This window comes from Xenopus laevis, chromosome 1L (genome assembly GCF_017654675.1).
Source record: "Xenopus laevis strain J_2021 chromosome 1L, Xenopus_laevis_v10.1, whole genome shotgun sequence".
Taxonomy (NCBI): Eukaryota; Metazoa; Chordata; class Amphibia; order Anura; family Pipidae; genus Xenopus; species Xenopus laevis.
Genome location: NC_054371.1, coordinates 228,756,978 through 228,776,805, shown reverse-complemented (window position 1 = coordinate 228,776,805; position 19,828 = coordinate 228,756,978). Strand labels below are relative to the sequence as shown.

General features: G+C 42.5%; 1 protein-coding gene and 3 non-coding genes across 4 annotated transcripts in view; all 4 read left to right on the top strand.

The window, feature by feature from the left end:
* Positions 1 to 9,737, top strand: part of ubap2.L (ubiquitin associated protein 2 L homeolog) — a gene marked incomplete at its 3' end in the record, with an annotated part of 37,118 nt that extends 27,381 nt beyond the window's left edge. The window contains 6 exon segments of the mRNA NM_001096437.1: positions 431 to 498; positions 678 to 867; positions 1,838 to 2,045; positions 8,257 to 8,513; positions 8,831 to 9,000; positions 9,662 to 9,737. Coding sequence (NP_001089906.1) covers positions 431 to 498; positions 678 to 867; positions 1,838 to 2,045; positions 8,257 to 8,513; positions 8,831 to 9,000; positions 9,662 to 9,737 — 969 coding nt within the window.
* Positions 8,675 to 8,755, top strand: LOC121396271. Its single transcript, XR_005962938.1, has one exon. It is a non-coding gene; the product is annotated as a small nucleolar RNA SNORD121A (small nucleolar RNA).
* A 1,740-nt stretch (positions 9,738 to 11,477) lies between the features above and the next one.
* On the top strand, positions 11,478 to 11,558 carry LOC121396274. The gene has a single exon (XR_005962942.1). It is a non-coding gene; the product is annotated as a small nucleolar RNA SNORD121A (small nucleolar RNA).
* Positions 11,559 to 12,633: 1,075 nt separating this feature from the next.
* On the top strand, positions 12,634 to 12,714 carry LOC121396272. Its single transcript, XR_005962940.1, has one exon. It is a non-coding gene; the product is annotated as a small nucleolar RNA SNORD121A (small nucleolar RNA).
* The last annotated feature ends 7,114 nt before the right edge of the window (positions 12,715 to 19,828 follow it).

Sequence of the window (19,828 nt, the reverse complement as noted above, 5' to 3'; positions counted from 1 at the left end):
AACCGTTTTGGAATTTCAGCCATCTAGTTGCTAGTTTCCAAATTACCCTAGCAACCATGCTCTGATCTGAATAAGAGACAGGAATATCAATAGGAGAGACCTAAATTCAAAGATTTTTAATAAAAAAGTAACAATACATTTGAAGCCTTAGAGAGTATTTGTTTGAAAGCTGAAAAGAGTAAGAAAAAAAGCAAACAAACTAAAAGAAGAAATAATGAAGGCCAATTGAAAAGTTGCTTAGAACTGGCCATTCTATAGTATGCTAAAAGTTAACGTAAAGATGAACCACCACTTTAAATCCTAGTTGTTCAATTGCTGTAAGCTTTACTCTCCATCATAAACTGGGTAGCTAGTTTGGCGCCATTGTAGTAAATAAATAGAACGAATGTACAGATAATGTTATTAATCCTTGTCTTATTGATTCTTGCAGCTTTCCGAAACCAAGGTTTTCACTGCATCTTCAGTCCCCACAGAAAATCACATCACCCCAGGTCAAAGGTAAATTCCTCTAATCTCCTGCTTACGAATGTCTTTAAAGCTCTGAAAATGCCTGCAGTTATAAGTTTATTAACATGCAAGGATGGGTCGCTATACCTTGGTGAATAAATATCATTTAATTAAATATCTCAGTTAAAAGTGAAAACAGTCCAACTGAATTTGTTCTGCGCTCTTCCCAGTATCGACTTGGTTGCCCTTCTTCAAAAGCAACAGTCCGGCACAGAAACAGACACTGTTACATTTGAAGCCTCTCAGCAGCAGCAGAACTTCGGTGAGGCCCTGGTTTTCACCAACTCTCAGCACAGCTCTCGGATCACCTCTGTTGCCACCACCTCTAATGCCGTTAACAGTTACTCTCCGCAAAGCCTTGTAAGTTTGTGTAGTTAGTTAAATCACACATTTCCCCAAACCTCTCTAGTGGGAAATGCAACAATAAACCCATTAAAGGGATTCTGTAGTTTTTATAAGGGATGCACCGAATCTGGGATTCGGGCAGGATTCTGCCTTTTTCAGCAGAATTCGGATTCGTAACGAATCCTAATTTGCATATGCAAATTAGGGGCAGGGAGCGACATTGCTTGACTTTTTGTCACAAAACAATGAAATAAAAATTTTCCCATCCCTAATTTGCATATGCAAATTAGGATTCGGTTCGGTATTCGGCCGAATCTTTAGAGAAGGATTCCGGGTTCGGCCAAATCCAAAATAGTGGATTCTGGCATCTAGTACCTAGTTTTTATATCTAAATTACACTGTTTACACTGCTAATAATTCACTCTACAATATAAAATGTCATTCCTGAACCAACAAGTGTATTTAGTTGTAATATTGGTGTGTAGGTGCATCTCAGGTCATTTTGCCTGCCCATGTGCTTTAAGAAAGAGCCAGCACTTTAGGATGGAACTGCTTTCTGACAGGCTGTTGTTTCTCCTACTCAATGTAACTGAATGTGTCTCAGTGGGATGTGGATTTTACTATTGAGTGCTGTTCTTCAATCTACCAGGCAGCGGTTATCTTGTGTTAGGGAGCTGCTATCCAGTTATCTTCCCATTTTTCTGTTGTAAGGGGGGGAGAGGGAGCGGGTGATATCACTCTAACTTGCAGTACAGTAGTAAAGAGTGAAGTTTATCAGAGCATAAGTCACATGACTGGGGCAGCTGGGAAACTGACAATATGTATAGCGCCATGTCAGATTTCAAAATTAAATATAAAAAATCAGTACAGAATTCTGCTTGAGCATCATAAATGGGAACTATTCAAGTGGGTGCTTTTTATACTAATTTGATTATAAAACTTTAGTTTAAACTACACATAATTATTTATACACTTTTTTTTTCAGTCATCTGTCCTTGGTTCTGGGTTTGGTGAGCTTGGTTCTTCAAAACTGGCAAACTCTCCTGGGTCCCAGATACTCGAACAGCTGAAAAGTCCAGGCTTGGGGCAGTTCACGAATCCAAACGCCCAACAAAGCAGCACTAGTACGGCAGCGTCTTCTTCCTGGGATATTAAGCCCACCGTCCCACAGTCCTCAGTCCTAGGTCAATTCGGTAAGCATGGTGTGTGTGTGTGAACAGGCTGAACCAAATTGTAAATATTTAACATACTTGTTGGGTGATAAATAGTGCTATAGTATATGCTAGCTAGAAAAGTGATGCAGTATAGCCATGATACACATCCCCCCTTTACTTAATTACATAGTAAATTCATCCGTTTAAGTCTATATATAACCTGCCTAACTGCTAGTTGATCCAGAGGAAGGCAAAACCCCATTGAAGCCTCTCCAATTTGCCTCAGAGGGGGGAAGAATTCCTTCCTGACTACAAGATGGACCAGTCCCTGGATCAACTTGTACTATGAGCTATCTTCCATATCCCTGTATTCCCTCACTTGCTAAACACCTTCCAACCCCTTCTTAAAGGGCTTGTTCACCTCTGAGATAACCTTCTGTGGGTATAGAGAGTGATATTCTAAGACAGTTTGCTATTTTTTATTATTGAAGGTTTTTGAGTTATTTAGCTGTTTATTCAGCAGCTCCTTCAATTTGCATATTAACCAACCTGGTAACTAGAGTCAGTTACCCTAGCAACCATGCACTGATTTGAATAAGAGACTGGAATATGAATAGGAGAGGCCTGAATAGAAAAGAGGAGTAATAAAAAATAGCAATAACAATACATTTGTAGCCTCACAGAGTATTTGTTATTTAGAAGGGAATCAGCGACTCCCATTTGAAAGCTGCAAAGGGTCAGAAAAGGTAAATCACTATCAAAAATAAGTAATGAAAAGTTGCTTAGAATTGGCCGTTCTATATCATAATAAAAGTTACCTTAACTGTGAACCACCCCTTTAAAGCTATCTAATGTATCAGCCTGTACCACTGATTCAGGGAGACAACTCCACATCTTCACAGCTCTCACTGTAACAAACCCCTTCCCAATATTTAGGCGGAACCTCTTTTCTTCTAATCGGAATGGGTGACCTTGTGTCAGCTGGAAAGACCTACTGGTAAATAAATCATTAGAGAGATTATTATATGATCCCCTTATATATTTATACATAGTCATCATATCACCCCTTAAGCGCCTCTTCTCCAGAGTGAACATCCCCAATTTGGCCAGTCTTTCCTCATAGCTAAGATTTTCCCTTTACCAGCTTAGTTGCCCTTCTCTGTACCCTCTCTAATACAATAATGTCCTGTTTGAGTGATGGAGACCAAAACTGTACGGCATATTCTAGATGGGGCCTTACCAGTCTCTATACAGTGGGACCCCCTCCTCCCGTGACTCTCTGCCCCATTTAATACAACTCAAGCCCTTATTTGCCCTTGATGCTGCTGACTGGCATTACTTGCTACAGACAAGTTTATTATCTACAAGGACTCCAAGCTCCGTCTCCATTATGGATTTACCTAGTGCAGTCCCATTAAGGGTATAAGTGGATATTTTTACATCCCAGGTGCAGGACTTTACATTTATCAACATTGAATCTCATGTGAAACGCAACAGACCTTCGTTTAGAAAGCAGTCCAAAATCTAAATAGATCTACTGCTCCCCCACTGTCACATTGCATTTTCTTGCCAAGGTAATAGTGTGTATCAGTGTTGAAGTAGATCAGCCACAAACCAGGCATTCGGACCTGCAGTTTGGTATTGGGCAATTCTATCTCCATTAGTTATGCTGGGAGAGGGACTGATATGAATGATGTATAATCTCTGTTAAAAGCTTTGCGGAATATGACACGATGGGGGTCCGAATGTCAAAAACTCAAAATATTTGAGTTTTTTTTTCTTAATATAAAATCTGAATTTTTAGTGAAAAAAAAAAACTTGATTTTTTTAAAAAGTCAGAATCCAAAAATTCAGCATCTCAGAACTGCTGAGGTTGCATACAAGTCAATGGGAGAGGTCCCGAATATATCTTTATCTGTGCTGGGTTTTGTGCAATAATTGGTAGATTTAGTTGGTACAATCCAAATTTTTCGAGATTTTTCAAGCTCAGGAAATTTTCAGGAAAATGTATTGATATATAAGGGGGAGAAAAACCGGGTGGATTTGGTCAGAGTAGTTTTCAGAAAATAAAAATTCAGACTTTGTTAAATGGACCTCCAAATTAATTAAAGAGGTGGTTCACCTTCAAGTTAAATTTGAATGTTATAGATTGGCACACGCTAAGCAACTTTTCAGTTGGTCTTCATTTTTTTTTTTTTTATAGTTTAAAGATTTGCCCTTTTCTTGTACGTCCTGGGGGACACAGAAACCATGGGGTTAAATCCCATCAGGAGGCAGGACACAAGATTCGATCATCCCCTCTACATAGTTCCCCCTCTGCCTCCAGCTATTAAGTTTTAAATGTGTCCTCGCAAAGTCAGAAGGTTTGTTCAGAGCCCCTAGGGGGCCCATCTCAAGGATTCTTAAGGCCGGGAATAGCTCGGGCACCTGGGGCAGCACCAGAGACAGCTTTGCTGTACTCGCCCTTCAAGGGGACTGTAGAAGATTATCTCCCAGGCCACCGGTTGCAAGCGCACTCTCCTACCCCAGGCCAGAGCCAAGTGATCTTCACAAAGATGACTGCCTTTTTGTGGCAGGAGTTCTCGACCCTCAAGAGGTTCCTCTCCAGCCAGACAGTTTTTGTCACTGGTGCGTTACTCCTAAAGAGGAAGGTCCACCTGGCAACCCAGGAAGACAAACCTCAAAGCCAGTACCGATAAACAAACTTCCGCATGACTGGCCTACCCAGTCACAGGTGGACGATCAATGGGTAGTCGAGTGTAACATTTGGCTACTGTAAATGACCCCCCCGAGATTCTTCTGTCCAGGGTTCCCCCAGATCCACCAAAGAGGTTGGCATTTCTTTCCATCATAGACGATTTAGTACGCTCAGAGGTAGTAGTCCAAGTACCTCCCACTCAACAATTCAAGGGGTTCTGCTCAAACCCGTTTATGGTCCCCATGAAGAACAGTTCCTACCAGCAATATACAAGAGTCCTCTGGACCCATTATCAATATATTTAAGACATAGACATTTTGTGCATACTGCTACTGAAAAATGCCTTGCCCTGTAAACAACACAGGGATTGTTTGTCCATGTATTTGGCCGGCCAGTCCTCGACCTAAAATGCCTCAACGGATGCATCATCTACAGCCGCTTCAAGATGGAATCAATCAGGTCGGTCATTCAGGCCATGGAACCACAGGAATTCCTAGCATCCTTAGACATCAAAGATGCATATCTACATGTCCCAATTTTCCCTCCATATCAACAATTTCTCAGATTCACCAACACCATTTCCAATTCACGGCACTGCCATTCGGACTGCCATCGGCCCCCAGAGTGATCATAGCTGCCACCCTCCGAGTCCAAGGAGTGTCTATTACTCCATACTTGGATGACATACTGGTCAAGGCTCGGTCGAGCCAGCAGGCAGAGGGGTCTCTAAACTTTCAATCAAGACCCTACACCAGTTTGGCTGGACAATCAACAGCGAAAAGTCACGCCTGACACCTTCACAGCAAATGCCATTCCTAGGACTTGTCTTTGATATGACCCAGGGGAAAGTATTTCTCCCTGAGGAGAAGGTTCTGAAGTTACTGTCACTGGTACACAAACTGCATTCAGTGGAAAGACCATTGATTCATTTTTGCATGAGTGTCCTGGGGGTGATGGTGTCGTCAACAGAAGCCATACCCTTTGCTCAATTTCAACTCAGACCAATTTCAACTCAGACCATTGTAGAAATGTATCCTTGCAGTGTGTCAGAGCAAGAGCTGCCTCAAGCAGAAGATTCCCCTCTGAGTCTCAGCCCAGAAGTCTCTGCCATGGTGTATTGTCCGAGCAAATCTGACTCGCACACCCTAACGTAATGTATGGTAAAGATAGCTGGTGCTCAAAAGGTAGAGGTTCAGCCACCTCACAAGAACTGTTCCATAGAAAAAGGATTGATGCAAATAAGCATTAAACGGCCAAGCGTTCAACTTCATTGTAGAAAGATGGGGAAGACCAAATCTCTATCTAATGTCATACCCCCCAAAACCGAATGGTGACCAAATTAATTTCAAAGACGATCATGGTTCACAGATCTGATTGAAATCTCGATTGAGCTACCAATAGCTCTTCCTCTCAGAGCGGATCTCTTGCACCAGGGTCCTTTTCTTCATCACAACCCTTGGCATGGCTCTTTAGGCCTCAATCCTAGCCCGAAAAGGTTTCTCTGTGGTTCATATGATTTAAGCTTGAAAGTCTGTCTTCCAGAGCCTACCACAGGATTTGGAAGATTTTCATCTCTTGCTGTTCAGAACTGGGGTTACTGCTGGTCCTCCGTTGGTCCGTCCGGGTCCCCTAGTAACAACAATCGTTTGGTAACAGATCTGCACACACTCAAAATTATGCAGTCAGGTGATTGGCCCCTTTTATTATGCCACCAGGTAGAGTCCTGCACGAGTCCATTTTTTGGGACCCGAACCCAACCCGTACCCGCAACCTGCAACCCGCATTCTTACCCACTTGGACCCTCTACCCGACCCTACCCGCAAGTACCTTATCCACACCCCGGACCCGCGACCCGCTGACCATCAAGAATCGGGAAGTGCTGTCATTGTAGACCGGAAGTGACATCATCAGAAGTAGACCAAAACAGGAAAAAAAGGAGTAAAACAGGAAGTGCTGTCATTGTAAACTAGAAGTGACATCATCGGAAGTAGACGTGACCAGAAGAAAGGAGTGAATATCGATATTGAGAAGATCCGCGGCCCAACCCGCAGAACTGCCGACTAGCGGGTATACCCACACCTGAAACTTCTAAACGCAACCCACAGGGTACCGCAAGTTTTTGCGGGTAACCCACGGGTACCCGAACCGCTGCAGGACTCTACCACCAGGAATTCCTATTGGCATAATAATCTGAGCTCGGGGCATTATCCTGCTCGCCTCCATACCTGAACTTTTATGAAGAAAAAGCAGTACTGCTTCAGTACCATCCTTCCTTCCCAATGAAGTCACTGCTTTTCATTTAAACAAAGCGATCGCCATTCCCTCCTTTTGCAGTGCGCCCAAAAATCCAAGGGACTCCCGGCCTCCAAAGCTACCATTGCAAGGTGGATCAAGGAAGCGATCCACATCCATCCAACAACCTGCCCCAGTGGGCATGAAGGCTCATTCTACGAGGGCAGTCAGCACTTCATGGGCCTTCGGGAATATGGCCTCCTCTGAGCAACTGTGCAAGGCGGCAACATGGTCCTCAGCTTTTGGACATAAAGTCCTTCAATCTGTTGTTTATTAAATCATTACAGGGCTTGGTTGCCTGTTTCCTCCCTCTCTAATCTGGGACTGCCCTAACTTTGATATGTCCCCATGGTTCCTGTGTCCCCCAGGCTGTATGAGAAAAAGGGATTTATTACTTTCCGTTAAATTTTTTCTCTCTAGTCCGATGGGGACACAGGACTTCCCGCCCTGAAACCAGGTTTTACAAATGTTTTTTAGTTGAGCTAGTTCTTTGCTCAGTTCTTTGTATTGTAACTGAACTGACTAGCTGGAGCCAGAGGGGGAACTATATAGAGGGGAGGATCAATTCTTATGTGTTGTGCCTCCTGATGGGATGGGATCCTGTGTCCCCCATAGGACTAGAGAGAAAAGGATTTAATGGTAAGTAATAAATCCCTTTTTCTTCTTACTTTTTCCAGTTTTCAAATGGGGGTCACTGACCCCATCTAAAACATGTTTCCGTAAGGCAACAAATGTATTGTTATTGCCACTTTTTATTACTCATCTTTCTATTTAGGCCTCTACTATTCATGTTCCAATCTCTTATTCATATCAATGCATGGTTGTTATGGTCATTATTACCCTAGCAACCAGATGGCTGAAATTGCAAACTGGAGAGCTGCTAAATAACTTGAAAAACAAATAATAAAAAATGAAAACCAATAGCAAATTCACTCAGAATAGCCCTCTCTACATCATACTAAATGTTAACTCAAAGGCAAACAACACCTTTAAGGATATGTTGCAAAAAGTGTTTAAATGAACCACTGGGGAAGCCACTGCTCACTTTGCAGAGTGCCGTCTGCTGTCAGCCTTTAGTTCTTGATTTATTTTCCCAAAACACAGCAGTAGTCTGCCAAGGAGTCTTTACATTGTAAGCAGTGTGACATTTCCTATGGTGGTTTTATAACGGATTTATACTCCCCAAAATCATCTGAGATAGAAGAATTGCTTATATTGCAAATAAATCCCTGTTGGTGACATTCATTTATCTGTGTTCAGATTTCAAGACCCAACCAGAACCATCCCCAGTTTTGAGTCAACTTACCCAACGTCAACACCATCAGCAGGTGCCACCTCCAGGTCTGGAGTCTTTCTCTTCCCAGGTCAAGCTCAGAGAGACATCCCCTGTGGATAACTCCAATGCAGTCAGTAAAATGCTGCAACTGTCACTAGATCCTCAGACAATCTCAGCGCAACAAACGCAGCAGCAAAAACAGCTCAAACCTCAGAAACGGCGGATACCTCCAACCTCAAAGGTGGGCAGCCTTGAAGTAAGCCTTGTTTCTTTAATACCTGATTTCGAAAGGAATTCTGTAATGAAGTCATACGAATTGTTTTTTTTATACAATCAACGTGAAGAATAAATGTTAAAATATTTACGGGCACATTCTATTAATCCCGGTTGAGCTGTGTTCTGTTCCAGAAGACCATGATGCTTTATTTTCCAAGCACATAACTGATTTCAATATGTGGAAAGATGATTCTGAGTGTTCTGGAACACTTTGCTTTGCCCGGGTGTGACCCGTGTCATTTACCAGTTGCACTTATTACATTTGTCTTCTGTTTTCTCCAGATTCCTGCATCTGCTGTGGAGATGCCAGGATCAGCCGATGTCTCCGGGTTAAATGTGCAATTTGGAGCCCTGGAATTTGGATCAGAACCATCACTGGCAGAGTTCGGGTCAAATTCAAGTCCAGATCATACAAGTCAAACACCTAACAACTTGTATTCAAACACCATAAGGTAAGTGGACTGAGTCTCGCTTGTTTTCATTTTAAAGGAGACATATAGGATAAATGAGAAAAATCCCTAATTTTGTAGGCAATATATGGTGCTGCTTTTACATGGTGCTAAAAATTAATATTGTCTTTAAAAATAGCCCCTTTATTGGAGCTCCCTATCGATGTTCACTGGTCCCTGTTTCAAATGGGGAGTGGGCGTGTCCTAACGGTCCCTGCCAGAAGCACAATAGTAGGAGGACGGCCAATCACAGCCCTGCAGTCACACAAGCAAATACAGACTTAAGTTCCCTATCAGGTCCTGCTAGCTGCTGATTGGTTCCTGTCCTACAGTGCAGTGAGCTGAGTGCACAGCCTGGGAATTCAGGGAGCGGGAAGGGAGGGATTATTAGGGTTTTTGCAGAAATATTCAATAAATCAGTCTGAAACACTACTTTTTTAAGCACAATTCTTCTATATCTAAATGAGTATAACGCACTGGTACATTCTTATTTTTAACACAAAATGTCTCCTTTAATTGGTAAAAAGTAGTGATTTTGCCATTACCGTTAACCGTTCCCTTGCTGCATATCCTTGTGATTACCGTGCTCGGTTGCCTTGCAGGGAGTTCAGCTGAGGCCTTGACGAGCAGTGTCTGTTTTGTAATGTGCGACTTTGTCTTGTAGTGACTCCCTGAGTACCGCTCTGCCAATATCCAGTACTGTGCAGGAGCCAAGTTACACCCCAACTGTCATCACCACTTCCAGCCTCAGCAGCTCCTCTCAGAGCACCAGTCCGGTGACCGCAACCTCCTCTTCCTACGACCAGACGTCTGTGCATAGCCGGATATCATACCAAAGCTCCATGCCTCCTGCAGAGGTGGTGCCTGTCACGGTGAGTCTGGTTACTCTGAATATTGTCAAAGCCTAGGAGTAGGAGTACTCTGCATTATGATTTGTTCCTTTCAGTTTCAATTTGCTCCATCTGCTTTCCATTCACTTTAATGGCTATTGGATAAAAGAAAATGGTGCTAACTGGTTAAAGGCAGTTGTGTAGAAACAAATAATGCACACGAATAACAAAGTCCAAATACTCCAAATGTCAAAACAAATGTTTGATGCTCCAAGGGTTAAAAGGATACTGACATGGGAAAAAAATGTTTTTTTCAAAACATATCCGTAAATAGTGCTGCTCCAACAGAATTCTGCACTGAATTACATTTCTCAAGAGCGAACAGTTTTTTTTTTTTTTTTTAATTTTGAAATCTGACATGGGACTAGACATATTGTCAGTTTCCCATCTGCCCCAGACATGTGAGTTGTGCTCTGATAAACTTCATGGTCTCACGATCAGGATCTGAACTTTTAAAAATCTATGGCCAGCTTAAGAGTCACAGGACAGCTGATAGCAACCATTTGGGGGGGGGGCACAGTGCCTTTGCTTCAAGGACTACTTCTAAATATACTGCTGAGCCGCCAACGTTGACATCATGTAAAATGAGTGATGTTTCTGTTTTTCTTACAGAATGGACACAATGGAGTTCGGTCACAAACGGCTCTGAGCAGTAAGTATAGATATAGTGGCTTTTGAGCATGCACCATAACTTAAAGGAACAGTTCAGTGTAAAAATACAAACTGGGTAAATAGGCTGTGTGAAATAAAAAATATATTTAATATAGTTAGTTAGCCAAAAAATGTAATGTATAAAGGCTGGAGTGACTGGATGACTAACAGAACACTACTTCCTGCTTTTCAGCTCTCTAACTCTGAGTTAGTCAGTGACTATAAGGGAGGCCACTTGGGACATTTCTGTTCAGTGAGTTTGTAATTGATCCTCCGCATTCAGCTCAGATTCAGAAGCAACAGTTATGTCCCATGTGGCCTGTCCCTCAAGTCACTGATTGGTTATTGCCTGGTAACCAATCAGTCAAAACCTGAGAGCTGAAAAGCAGGTTAGTGTTCTGGCTATTATATCTATTTACCCAGTTTTTATTTTTAGACTGAACATTTCCTTTAAGTTATAAACTGAGCTGTTCATTTGAATCCTGGGGTCTTGTCTGGGCAAGTATCTTTCAGCTGACTGCAGTCTCTTTCCCACTTAGACATCGGCTTTATGCATCATGCGCATACTTGTTAGATTTGAAAAAGATTAGCTATGAAAGGCAATGTTGTTTCAGCTACCCAAATGTGAAATTATATTGAAGTCTCTCTGGCTGTGTTCAAGATCAGTGAAGTATTGCAGTTGAATGTGCAAATATTAGGCATTAAAAAGAACATACAGTATAACACTTCTAAATGTTTGTTCCCATCACCAGCATAAAGTGGTCGGAGGTGAAGTTACTGTAGAGCTTGGGAGCTCTTCCAGCCCCAGAGCTGCAGCTCTTTGTGATGCACAGAGGCCTATAATTTACATGCCGGCGTGGCCATTAAACTCAGTGCTGTGCGGTCTCAAAAAAAAAAAAGTTATCCTTTTTCTTATCCACATATCTAGTGATGCACAATGATGGAGGGACAATGATGTGAGAATTCCAAGCACATATCTGAGCTTTGTGTTGAAATCACTTTTAACTGAGTCCTTCCTGGAATACACAATAGTTGCGTAAAATATATTTAAGGGGTATGCCCCTATAATTCTTTTATTTATTTTTTTAAATGGGAGCCCTGCTATTGCAAGGGGGTATTGTATGAAAATTGTGTGTTTTTTGGGTCAATTATGTTTAACTTTTTAACAGCTGTATCATAGGGACCGGTTCTACTGCAGAATCACTGCCTTGTGATAGTCCATATTCCTTGTGGGAAAGCAATCCGTTCTGCTGTAAATGTATATCAGGCTTAGTGAATGAGGCCAGACCTTCGTGCGCATAGATCTGCTCTTCAGGGTGGCTGAAACCACAGCCTGCATTATCACTGCATTACTTGTTTTGTTTTAAATCCCAGCTGTTATTGACATCCTCACTCATTATATTGGAAAGAAAATGACCACTTTACTCACTTGATTACCTCAGTGGAAAAGGCTTAGTTCAGTGCCTCAGTGATTTTATCCCACAGGTGCTGTGAAGTCTATTTGAACATTGGATGTGTTGCACTGTCTTGCAGGTACTCCTTCCGTCCAGCCTGTGAAGCCTGAAAGTTCTCCTCCAAGCCTCTCATCTGTAGGGTCCCTGCCCAATACAGTTCCCACCACCTCCTCTCTCCTCCCATCTGTGTCTCAGCATGTGTCTGTGACTCTCTCAAGCCTCCCACAGCCGAGTGACCTCGCAAACATCCCTCTCTCCCAACTCAACAGGTAATAAGCCCACATCTCCCAATCACCTGCACAAGCAAAGCAGTCCCCAAGCCTCTCCTTTGGCCTCCCTTACAGTCCCCAAGCCTCGCGTTTGGCCTCCCTTACAGTCCCCAAGCCTCTCCTTTGGCCTCCCTTACAGTCCCCAAGCCTCTCCTTTGGCCTCCCTTACAGTCCCCAAGCCTCTCCTTTGGCCTCCCTTACAGTCCCCAAGCCTCTCCTTTGGCCTCCCTTACAGTCGCTGGAGCTACAGGGACCCATAGCAATTATATAGTCGTCTTTCCTTGAGGCCTCACTGAGGGCCGCTGCAAGTTACGTTGGATTCTAGGAAGTCAATAACTACCAATTACAAAAGTTCCTAGAAAGTTAATGTCAACTGGAAGACAATGATGTGAGAATTCCAAGCACATATCTGAAATGAATGTGTTGACGCATTTTGCACTGAGTCTTTTCTGCATATTTTTGTCATACACAGGTACTGTTGTTAATTCAGGATATATCAACTGGATTTGCTGTGTTTTTTCCTTGAAGATGTTTCACCAGTCAGCCAACTGGCTTTCTCAATTCAGAATGACTTGTAAATAGGATCTTTCTTCCAGACTATATCCCCTGTAATGTTGCTCCAATCAGCATAAATAAATGTCATGAAGTTAGCTGTTAATTGTATTAGCAAGATTGGAGCTGTTATTAAACCTTCAAATGTCTTCAAGGAAAAAACACAGCAAGTTCAGTTGATTTGACTTATTTTTACAGATATACCATGACCTGGATGAATGAGAATCTTCACAAACTTAATTCAGGATGCTTAGTTTTTGTAATGCAGATCAGTAGCCAGTGCTTAGACCTTAGCAACAGGATTCTTTGGTTTAAAACGCCTGTATTGGTACATGGGCTCTGACCCAGATACTTAGCAACGTTTCAGACTGCCATGAGTCTTTTATCAAGCTTGATAAGACTCCTGACTGAAAAGTATCTGAGCCCCATGTACCAATAAAGGCGTTTAAAACCAAAGAATCGTGTGGCTGCTGCTGCTGTCTGTGAGTATACTAGTTCAAGAGAACAGTGTGAAGTGGACATTGTATGACTTGCACCAAATTAAAGCTGAATTCATGGAGCTTGCTGACTAAACTACTTGCTGAACCAACAACCTCCTATCTCTCCTTCTTAGCACTTTGTCTGGGCACCAAAACAGCCTTCCCTCAGCCTCAGTGCTGTCATCTACAGCCTCCCACTCTGTAAGTATTGCCATTATATCTCTTTATAACATACAGAAACATTAACCAGCCCCTTTACAAAGATGTTCTCCTCATCCCTGCATCATTTCTTCAGTGATGTCATTTTATTATGGGTTTAATTCAGTGTGTAACTTGCAGCACACAAATGTTGAGAACACAGTGTCTCTACAACCCACCACAACCTTCTCCACTGCTTCAACGTCTGCTACCAGCACCACCTCGCCAGTAGTCAGCATGGCAAGTACCATGAACACTACCAACACTTTGGGCCTCAGTGCACCCAGTATAAGCATGCCAGCAGCAACAACACGGACTGCGCCCCTAATTACATCAGGTAAGCAATACTGCAGCCATTGCACGATACAGGTGCCTTTGGATTGAGACAGTTGGGTGATTGTGTAGAGAGTGGTGGTGTTCACATCCTAATGCCAATCTTAATAGTTAAAGGGGAAATATCTCGAAAATGAAAATTTAATATAAGCTTCATCATACTGAAATACGAAACGTTATAAATATAATCAATTTAAAATTCTTCATAGTTTCTGAAATAATCACTATTCCTCTCTCAGCATCTGTTTCTCTTCATTCTGTCTTCATGCAGCAGTTGGGTGTCAGATATTCACTGACAGTTAGATCCAATATATCTTATAGGGGGGCTCCTTTCCTAGCAGATGAATTAGAGCTCACTCAAATAACTGATTCCAGCACAAACAAAATCTAACAAAATAACTGCCTTTTGCACAAATCCTGCATGTAGAGAGACATGATGTCTGGTGATTTTAATAAAGTGAGCTCTAATACATCTTCTAGGCAAAAGGAGCCCCCTATAAGATATATTGGATCTAAAGGTGGCCATAGACTCAAAGATCCGCTCGTTTGGCGACATCGCCAAACGAGCGGATCTTTCCCCGATATGCCACTAAACAGCATGGCTATATCGGGGGTAATTCAAACTTTCAGCCGTATGGCCGAACGATCGAATTACGATGCGCCATGGGGCTCCGACGGGTCGGTCGGTTAAAAATCCAACCGGGGCTTCCGACGGGTCTTCCCGATCGATATCTGACCACGATATCGATCGGGAAGACCCGTCGGAAGCCCCCATACACGGGCAGATAAGCTGTCAAATCGGTTCAAACAACCAATATCGGCAGCTTTATCTGCCCGTGTATGGCCACCTTAACTGTCAAAGAATATCTGACACCCAACTGCGGCATGAAGACAGAATGAAGAGAAACAGATGCTGAGAGAGGGATAGTGAAGATAAACTTGATTATTTCAGAAACAGTACAACATTTTTAATTGATTGTATTTAGAAAGTTTCTTATTTCAGTATGATGAAGCTTATATTATTCATTTTTGTGATAGGTTCCCTTTAATAGAAGTACTTGATAGAAGTAATAAGGGGTTATGTAATACAAGGCACTACGTTTGCCCAGGAGCCGTAACCCATAGCAACCAATCAGCAGATTAAATTTACTGGTTACTATGGGTTACTGGCAAATGTATTTCCTTTAATTACATATGGGGGTTAAAGGGGTGTAGAAAACACAGCGCTTAGGGTAGTAAAGTGATGCCATGACTTGTACTGTTCTGGCTGCAGGTTTTGGAAGAAGCATTTGTTGCTTACCAGGCCAAAAGTAGGTACTGGGGAGAGCAACCGCCATACAGACTCTGTCTGTGTCCCCATGGGTCTCTCTCCGTAGTATAATAGATTGACCCAAAAAAAAAACAGTGGGGGTCATTTATAAACATTGGGCGAATTTGGACCTGAGCAGGAACCCATAGCAACCAATTAAATGATTGCTTTCAGTGTTCAACCTGCAGCTGGCTGAAAAAAAAGCTAATCACTGATTGGTTGATATGGGTTACTGCCCAGGAGCAAATTTGCCCAGTGATCATAAATGAGCCCCAGTGACATTAAACTGAGGTTCCTATTTAACCCTGTATGTTCTTACCCTCCACCATCACTTTCTTATTTGCATGCTGGGTATTGTATTCCTTCTGCTGCTGTCGTCAGATCATTACTCACTGCTTTATAAGTTCTGCATTGTCGTTGGTTTCTTGTTGAACAGGTTTTTTTCTCTTCTTGCAGGAAAAGCTCCACCAAACCTTCCCCAAGGCGTGCCCCCCCTATTACATAACCAGTACATTGTAGGACCTGGAGGGTTATTACCTGCATACCCAGTAAGTATCACATTTTATTCTCAAAAAAAAAATTAGGGAAATGAGATATGCATTTTATATTGTGGAGCCACCAAACAACCTGTGTAAAAAACTTTCAAATCAGGGTATGTAAAATAGGTCTCTCCAATTCATTTATTGGGGGTTGGGGGTTTCATTTCTTATGTTTTGTTGTTTTGCTTTATAAATTTAGCATGGTACTTTTTCCCAGATTTTCTGATCATTATTTTGCCCATTCCTTATTTTTAAGCAGATCTATGGGTATGATGATTTGCAGATGCTACAGTCCAGGCTGCCTATGGTGAGTACAAGTACTGAACTCTTTAAATAACTAACATGCTGCCTGCAGTGACACCTTGTAATTGGTCCCTCTGCATTTTCCCCGTTTATCATAACTTTCTTTTCTAGGATTACTATGGAATTACATTCCCAGCCCCAGCTACTCTTACAGGCAGAGACGGAGGCCTTGCAAGCAACCCATACTCAGGTGGGTCACCATCATGTCCTGTACAAGTAATCACTCTGCTGCCTCCCATTCCCACCCCTGGACTATGTATTAATGCAGTTTTATTGTTACAGGTGATGTAGCAAAGTTTGGTCGTGGTGATTCTGCTTCACCAGCACCAGCCACAACATTGTCTCAACCTCAGCAGAACCAAACTCAGACCCACCATACGGCTCAGCAGCCTTTCTTAAATCCAGCTCTGCCCCCAGGCTACAGCTACACAGGCCTGCCCTATTATGCCGGTGTTCCTGGGGTACCCAGTGCGTTCCAGTACGGTCCTACCATGTTTGTAAGTACTTCTGCTGTTTTTCTGAAAGGCTTCTGATTTCTTCACTTCCTTCAGAATGATGAGGGTCTGGTAACCTGTTATATGCAGTTAAGCACAAACATCCCCCATGTTTGCTTATACCCTGTACAGAGTGATACCATTAAACTATGGCAGCATAGATATTCCCCTGTACCAGGGATCCCCAACCTTTTAAACCCGTGAGCAACATTCAGAAGTAAAAGGAGTTGGGGAGCAACACAAGCATGAAAAATGTTCCTGTGGTGCCAAATAAGTGCTGTGATTGGCCATTTGGTAGCCCCTATGTGGATTTTCAACCTACATTGAGGCTGTGTTTGGCAGTACACCTGGTTTTATACAACCAAAACTTTCCTCCAAGCCAGGAATTTAAAAATAAGCTCCTGCTTTGAGGCCACTGGGAGCAACATCCAAGGGGTTGGAGAGCAACATGTTACTCACAAGCTACTGGTTGGGGATCACTGCCCTGTACTAAGCACAATTCAGCAGGAACAGTCCTAAATTTGCTCATAGTCTGTACAGAGAGATCCCATAAAACTATGGCGGCATAGGTATTCCCCTGTACTAAGCACAATTCAGCAGGAACAGTCCCTAAGTTTGCTCATAGTCTGTACAGAGAGATCCCATAAAACTATGGCAGCATAGGTATTCCCCTGTACTAAGCACAATTCAGCAGGAACAGTCCATAAGTTTGCTCATATTCTGTACAGAGAGAGATCCCATAAAACTATGGCAGCATAGGTATTCCCTGTACTAAGCACAATTCAGCAGGAACAGTCCATAAGTTTGCTCATATTCTGTACAGAGAGAGATCCCATAAAACTATAGCAGCATAGGTATTCCCTGTACTAAGCACAATTCAGCAGGAACAGTCCCTAAGTTTGCTCATAGTCTGTACAGAGAGAGATCCCATAAAACTATGGCGGCATAGGTATTCCCCTGTACTAAGCACAATTCAGCAGGAACAGTCCTAAATTTGCTCATAGTCTGTACAGAGAGATCCCATAAAACTATGGCAGCATAGGTATTCCCTGTACTATGCACAAGTCAGCAGGAACAGTCCCTAAGTTTGCTCATAGTCTGTACAGAGAGATCCCATAAAACTATGGCAGCATAGGTATTCCCTGTACTAAGCACAATTCAGCAGGAACAGCCCCTAAGTTTGCTCATAGTCTGTACAGAGAGATCCCATAAAACTATGGCAGCATAGTTATTCCTCTGTACTAAGCACAATTCAGCAGGAACAGTCCCTAAGTTTGCTCATAGTCTGTACAGAGAGATCCCATAAAACTATGGCAGCATAGGTATTCCCTGTACTAAGCACAATTCAGCAGGAACAGTCCCCTAAGTTTGCTCATAGTCTGTACAGAGAGATCCCATAAAACTATGGCAGCATAGGTATTCCCTGTACTAAGCATAATTCAGCAGGAACAGCCCCTAAGTTTGCTCATAGTCAGGTATAGGTATTCCCCTGTTTGCCAGTTTAAAAAGAACACCAGTATCTGTATAAATGTATTTCTTTTCCATAAAGTCTGTGAGACTCATGGTTAATTTTATGAATATCGCCCCTAAATATTTGCTTGTTTTGATATGAAGTTGCCTTTGATAATTTTTAAGTGCCCATTTAGAAACATTTGTTTAAATGCCAATTGTTGGTCTACAGTCAGGCATGGGATGTGGAGTAAAGGCTCAGTGAGGGAGGTATTTGCAAGTAAAGTTCATTCAGCTGGATGGAGGCGTGTATTCTGTTAAATCTATTCTATATACTGGGCTAGTGCTGTATGTATTATAGACAGTCCCTGTTTTTTCCAGGTACCTCCAGCATCAGCCAAACAGCACGGGGTCAATCTTAATGCAGCTTCCACTCCCTTCCAACAGGCCGGAGGCTACGGGCAGCATAGCTATAGTGCAGGTAACGTCTCCTGGGCCCTGCTTATGGCTAGTTATCATAACACATGAAATTGGCCTAGTTATTGTATGTGTCTAATTGTCACTCTCCCTATTTATCATGTTTCATTGGTCGCTCTCCCTAGTTATAGTATGTTTTAAATTGGCCGCTCTCCCTAGTTATCGTATGTGTGTAATTTGACGCTCTCCCTAGTTATAGTATGTTTTTAATTGGCCGCTTTCTCTAGTTATCGTATGTGTGTAATTTGACGCTCTCCCTAGTTATAGTATGTTTTTAATTGGCCGCTCTACCTTGTTATTGGATATGTGTAATTGGCCGATCTCCCTCGTTATAGTATGTGTCTAATTGGCCGCTCTCCCTCGTTATAGTATGTGTGTAACTGGCCGCTCTCCCTCGTTATAGTATGTGTGTAACTGACCGCTCTCCCAAGTTATAGTATGCGTGTAATTGGCCGCTCTCCCGAGTTATAGTATGTGTGTAATTGGCCGCTCTCCCGAGTTATAGTATGTTTTTAATTGACCGCTCTCCCTAGTTATAGTATGTGTGTAACTGACCGCTCTCCCTCGTTATAGTATGTGTGTAACTGACCGCTCTCCCAAGTTATAGTATGTGTGTAATTGACTGCTCTCCCTAGTTACAGTATGTTTTTAATTGGTCGCTCCCCCTAGTTATAGTATGTGTGTAAATGGCCGCTCTCCCTCGTTATAGTATGTGTGTAACTGACCGCTCTCCCAAGTTATAGTATGTTTTTAATTGGCCGCTTTCTCTAGTTATCGTATGTGTGTAATTTGCCGCTCTCCCTAGTTATAGTATGTTTTTAATTGGCCGCTTTCTCTAGTTATCGTATGTGTGTAATTTGCCGCTCTCCCTAGTTATAGTATGTTTTTAATTGGCCGCTCTACCTTGTTATTGTATATGTGTAATTGGCCGATCTCCCTCGTTATAGTATGTGTCTAATTGGCCGCTCTCCCTCGTTATAGTATGTGTGTAACTGGCCGCTCTCCCTCGTTATAGTATGTGTGTAATTGGCCGCTCTCCCTCGTTATAGTATGTGTGTAACTGGCCGCTCTCCCAAGTTATAGTATGTGTGTAATTTGCCGCTCTCCCTAGTTATAGTATGTTTTTAATTGGCCGCTTTCTCTAGTTATCGTATGTGTGTAATTTGCCGCTCTCCCAAGTTATAGTATGTTTTTAATTGGCCGCTCTACCTTGTTATTGTATATGTGTAATTGGCTGCTCTCCCTCGTTATCGTATGTGTGTAATTGGCCGCTCTCCCTCGTCATAGTATGTGTGTAACTGGCCGCTCTCCCAAGTTATAGTATGTTTTTAATTGGCCGCTCTCCTTAGTTAAAGTATGTGTGTAATTGGCCTCTCTCCCTCGTTATTGTATGTGTGTAATTGGCAGCTCTCCCTAGTTATAGTATATGTGTAA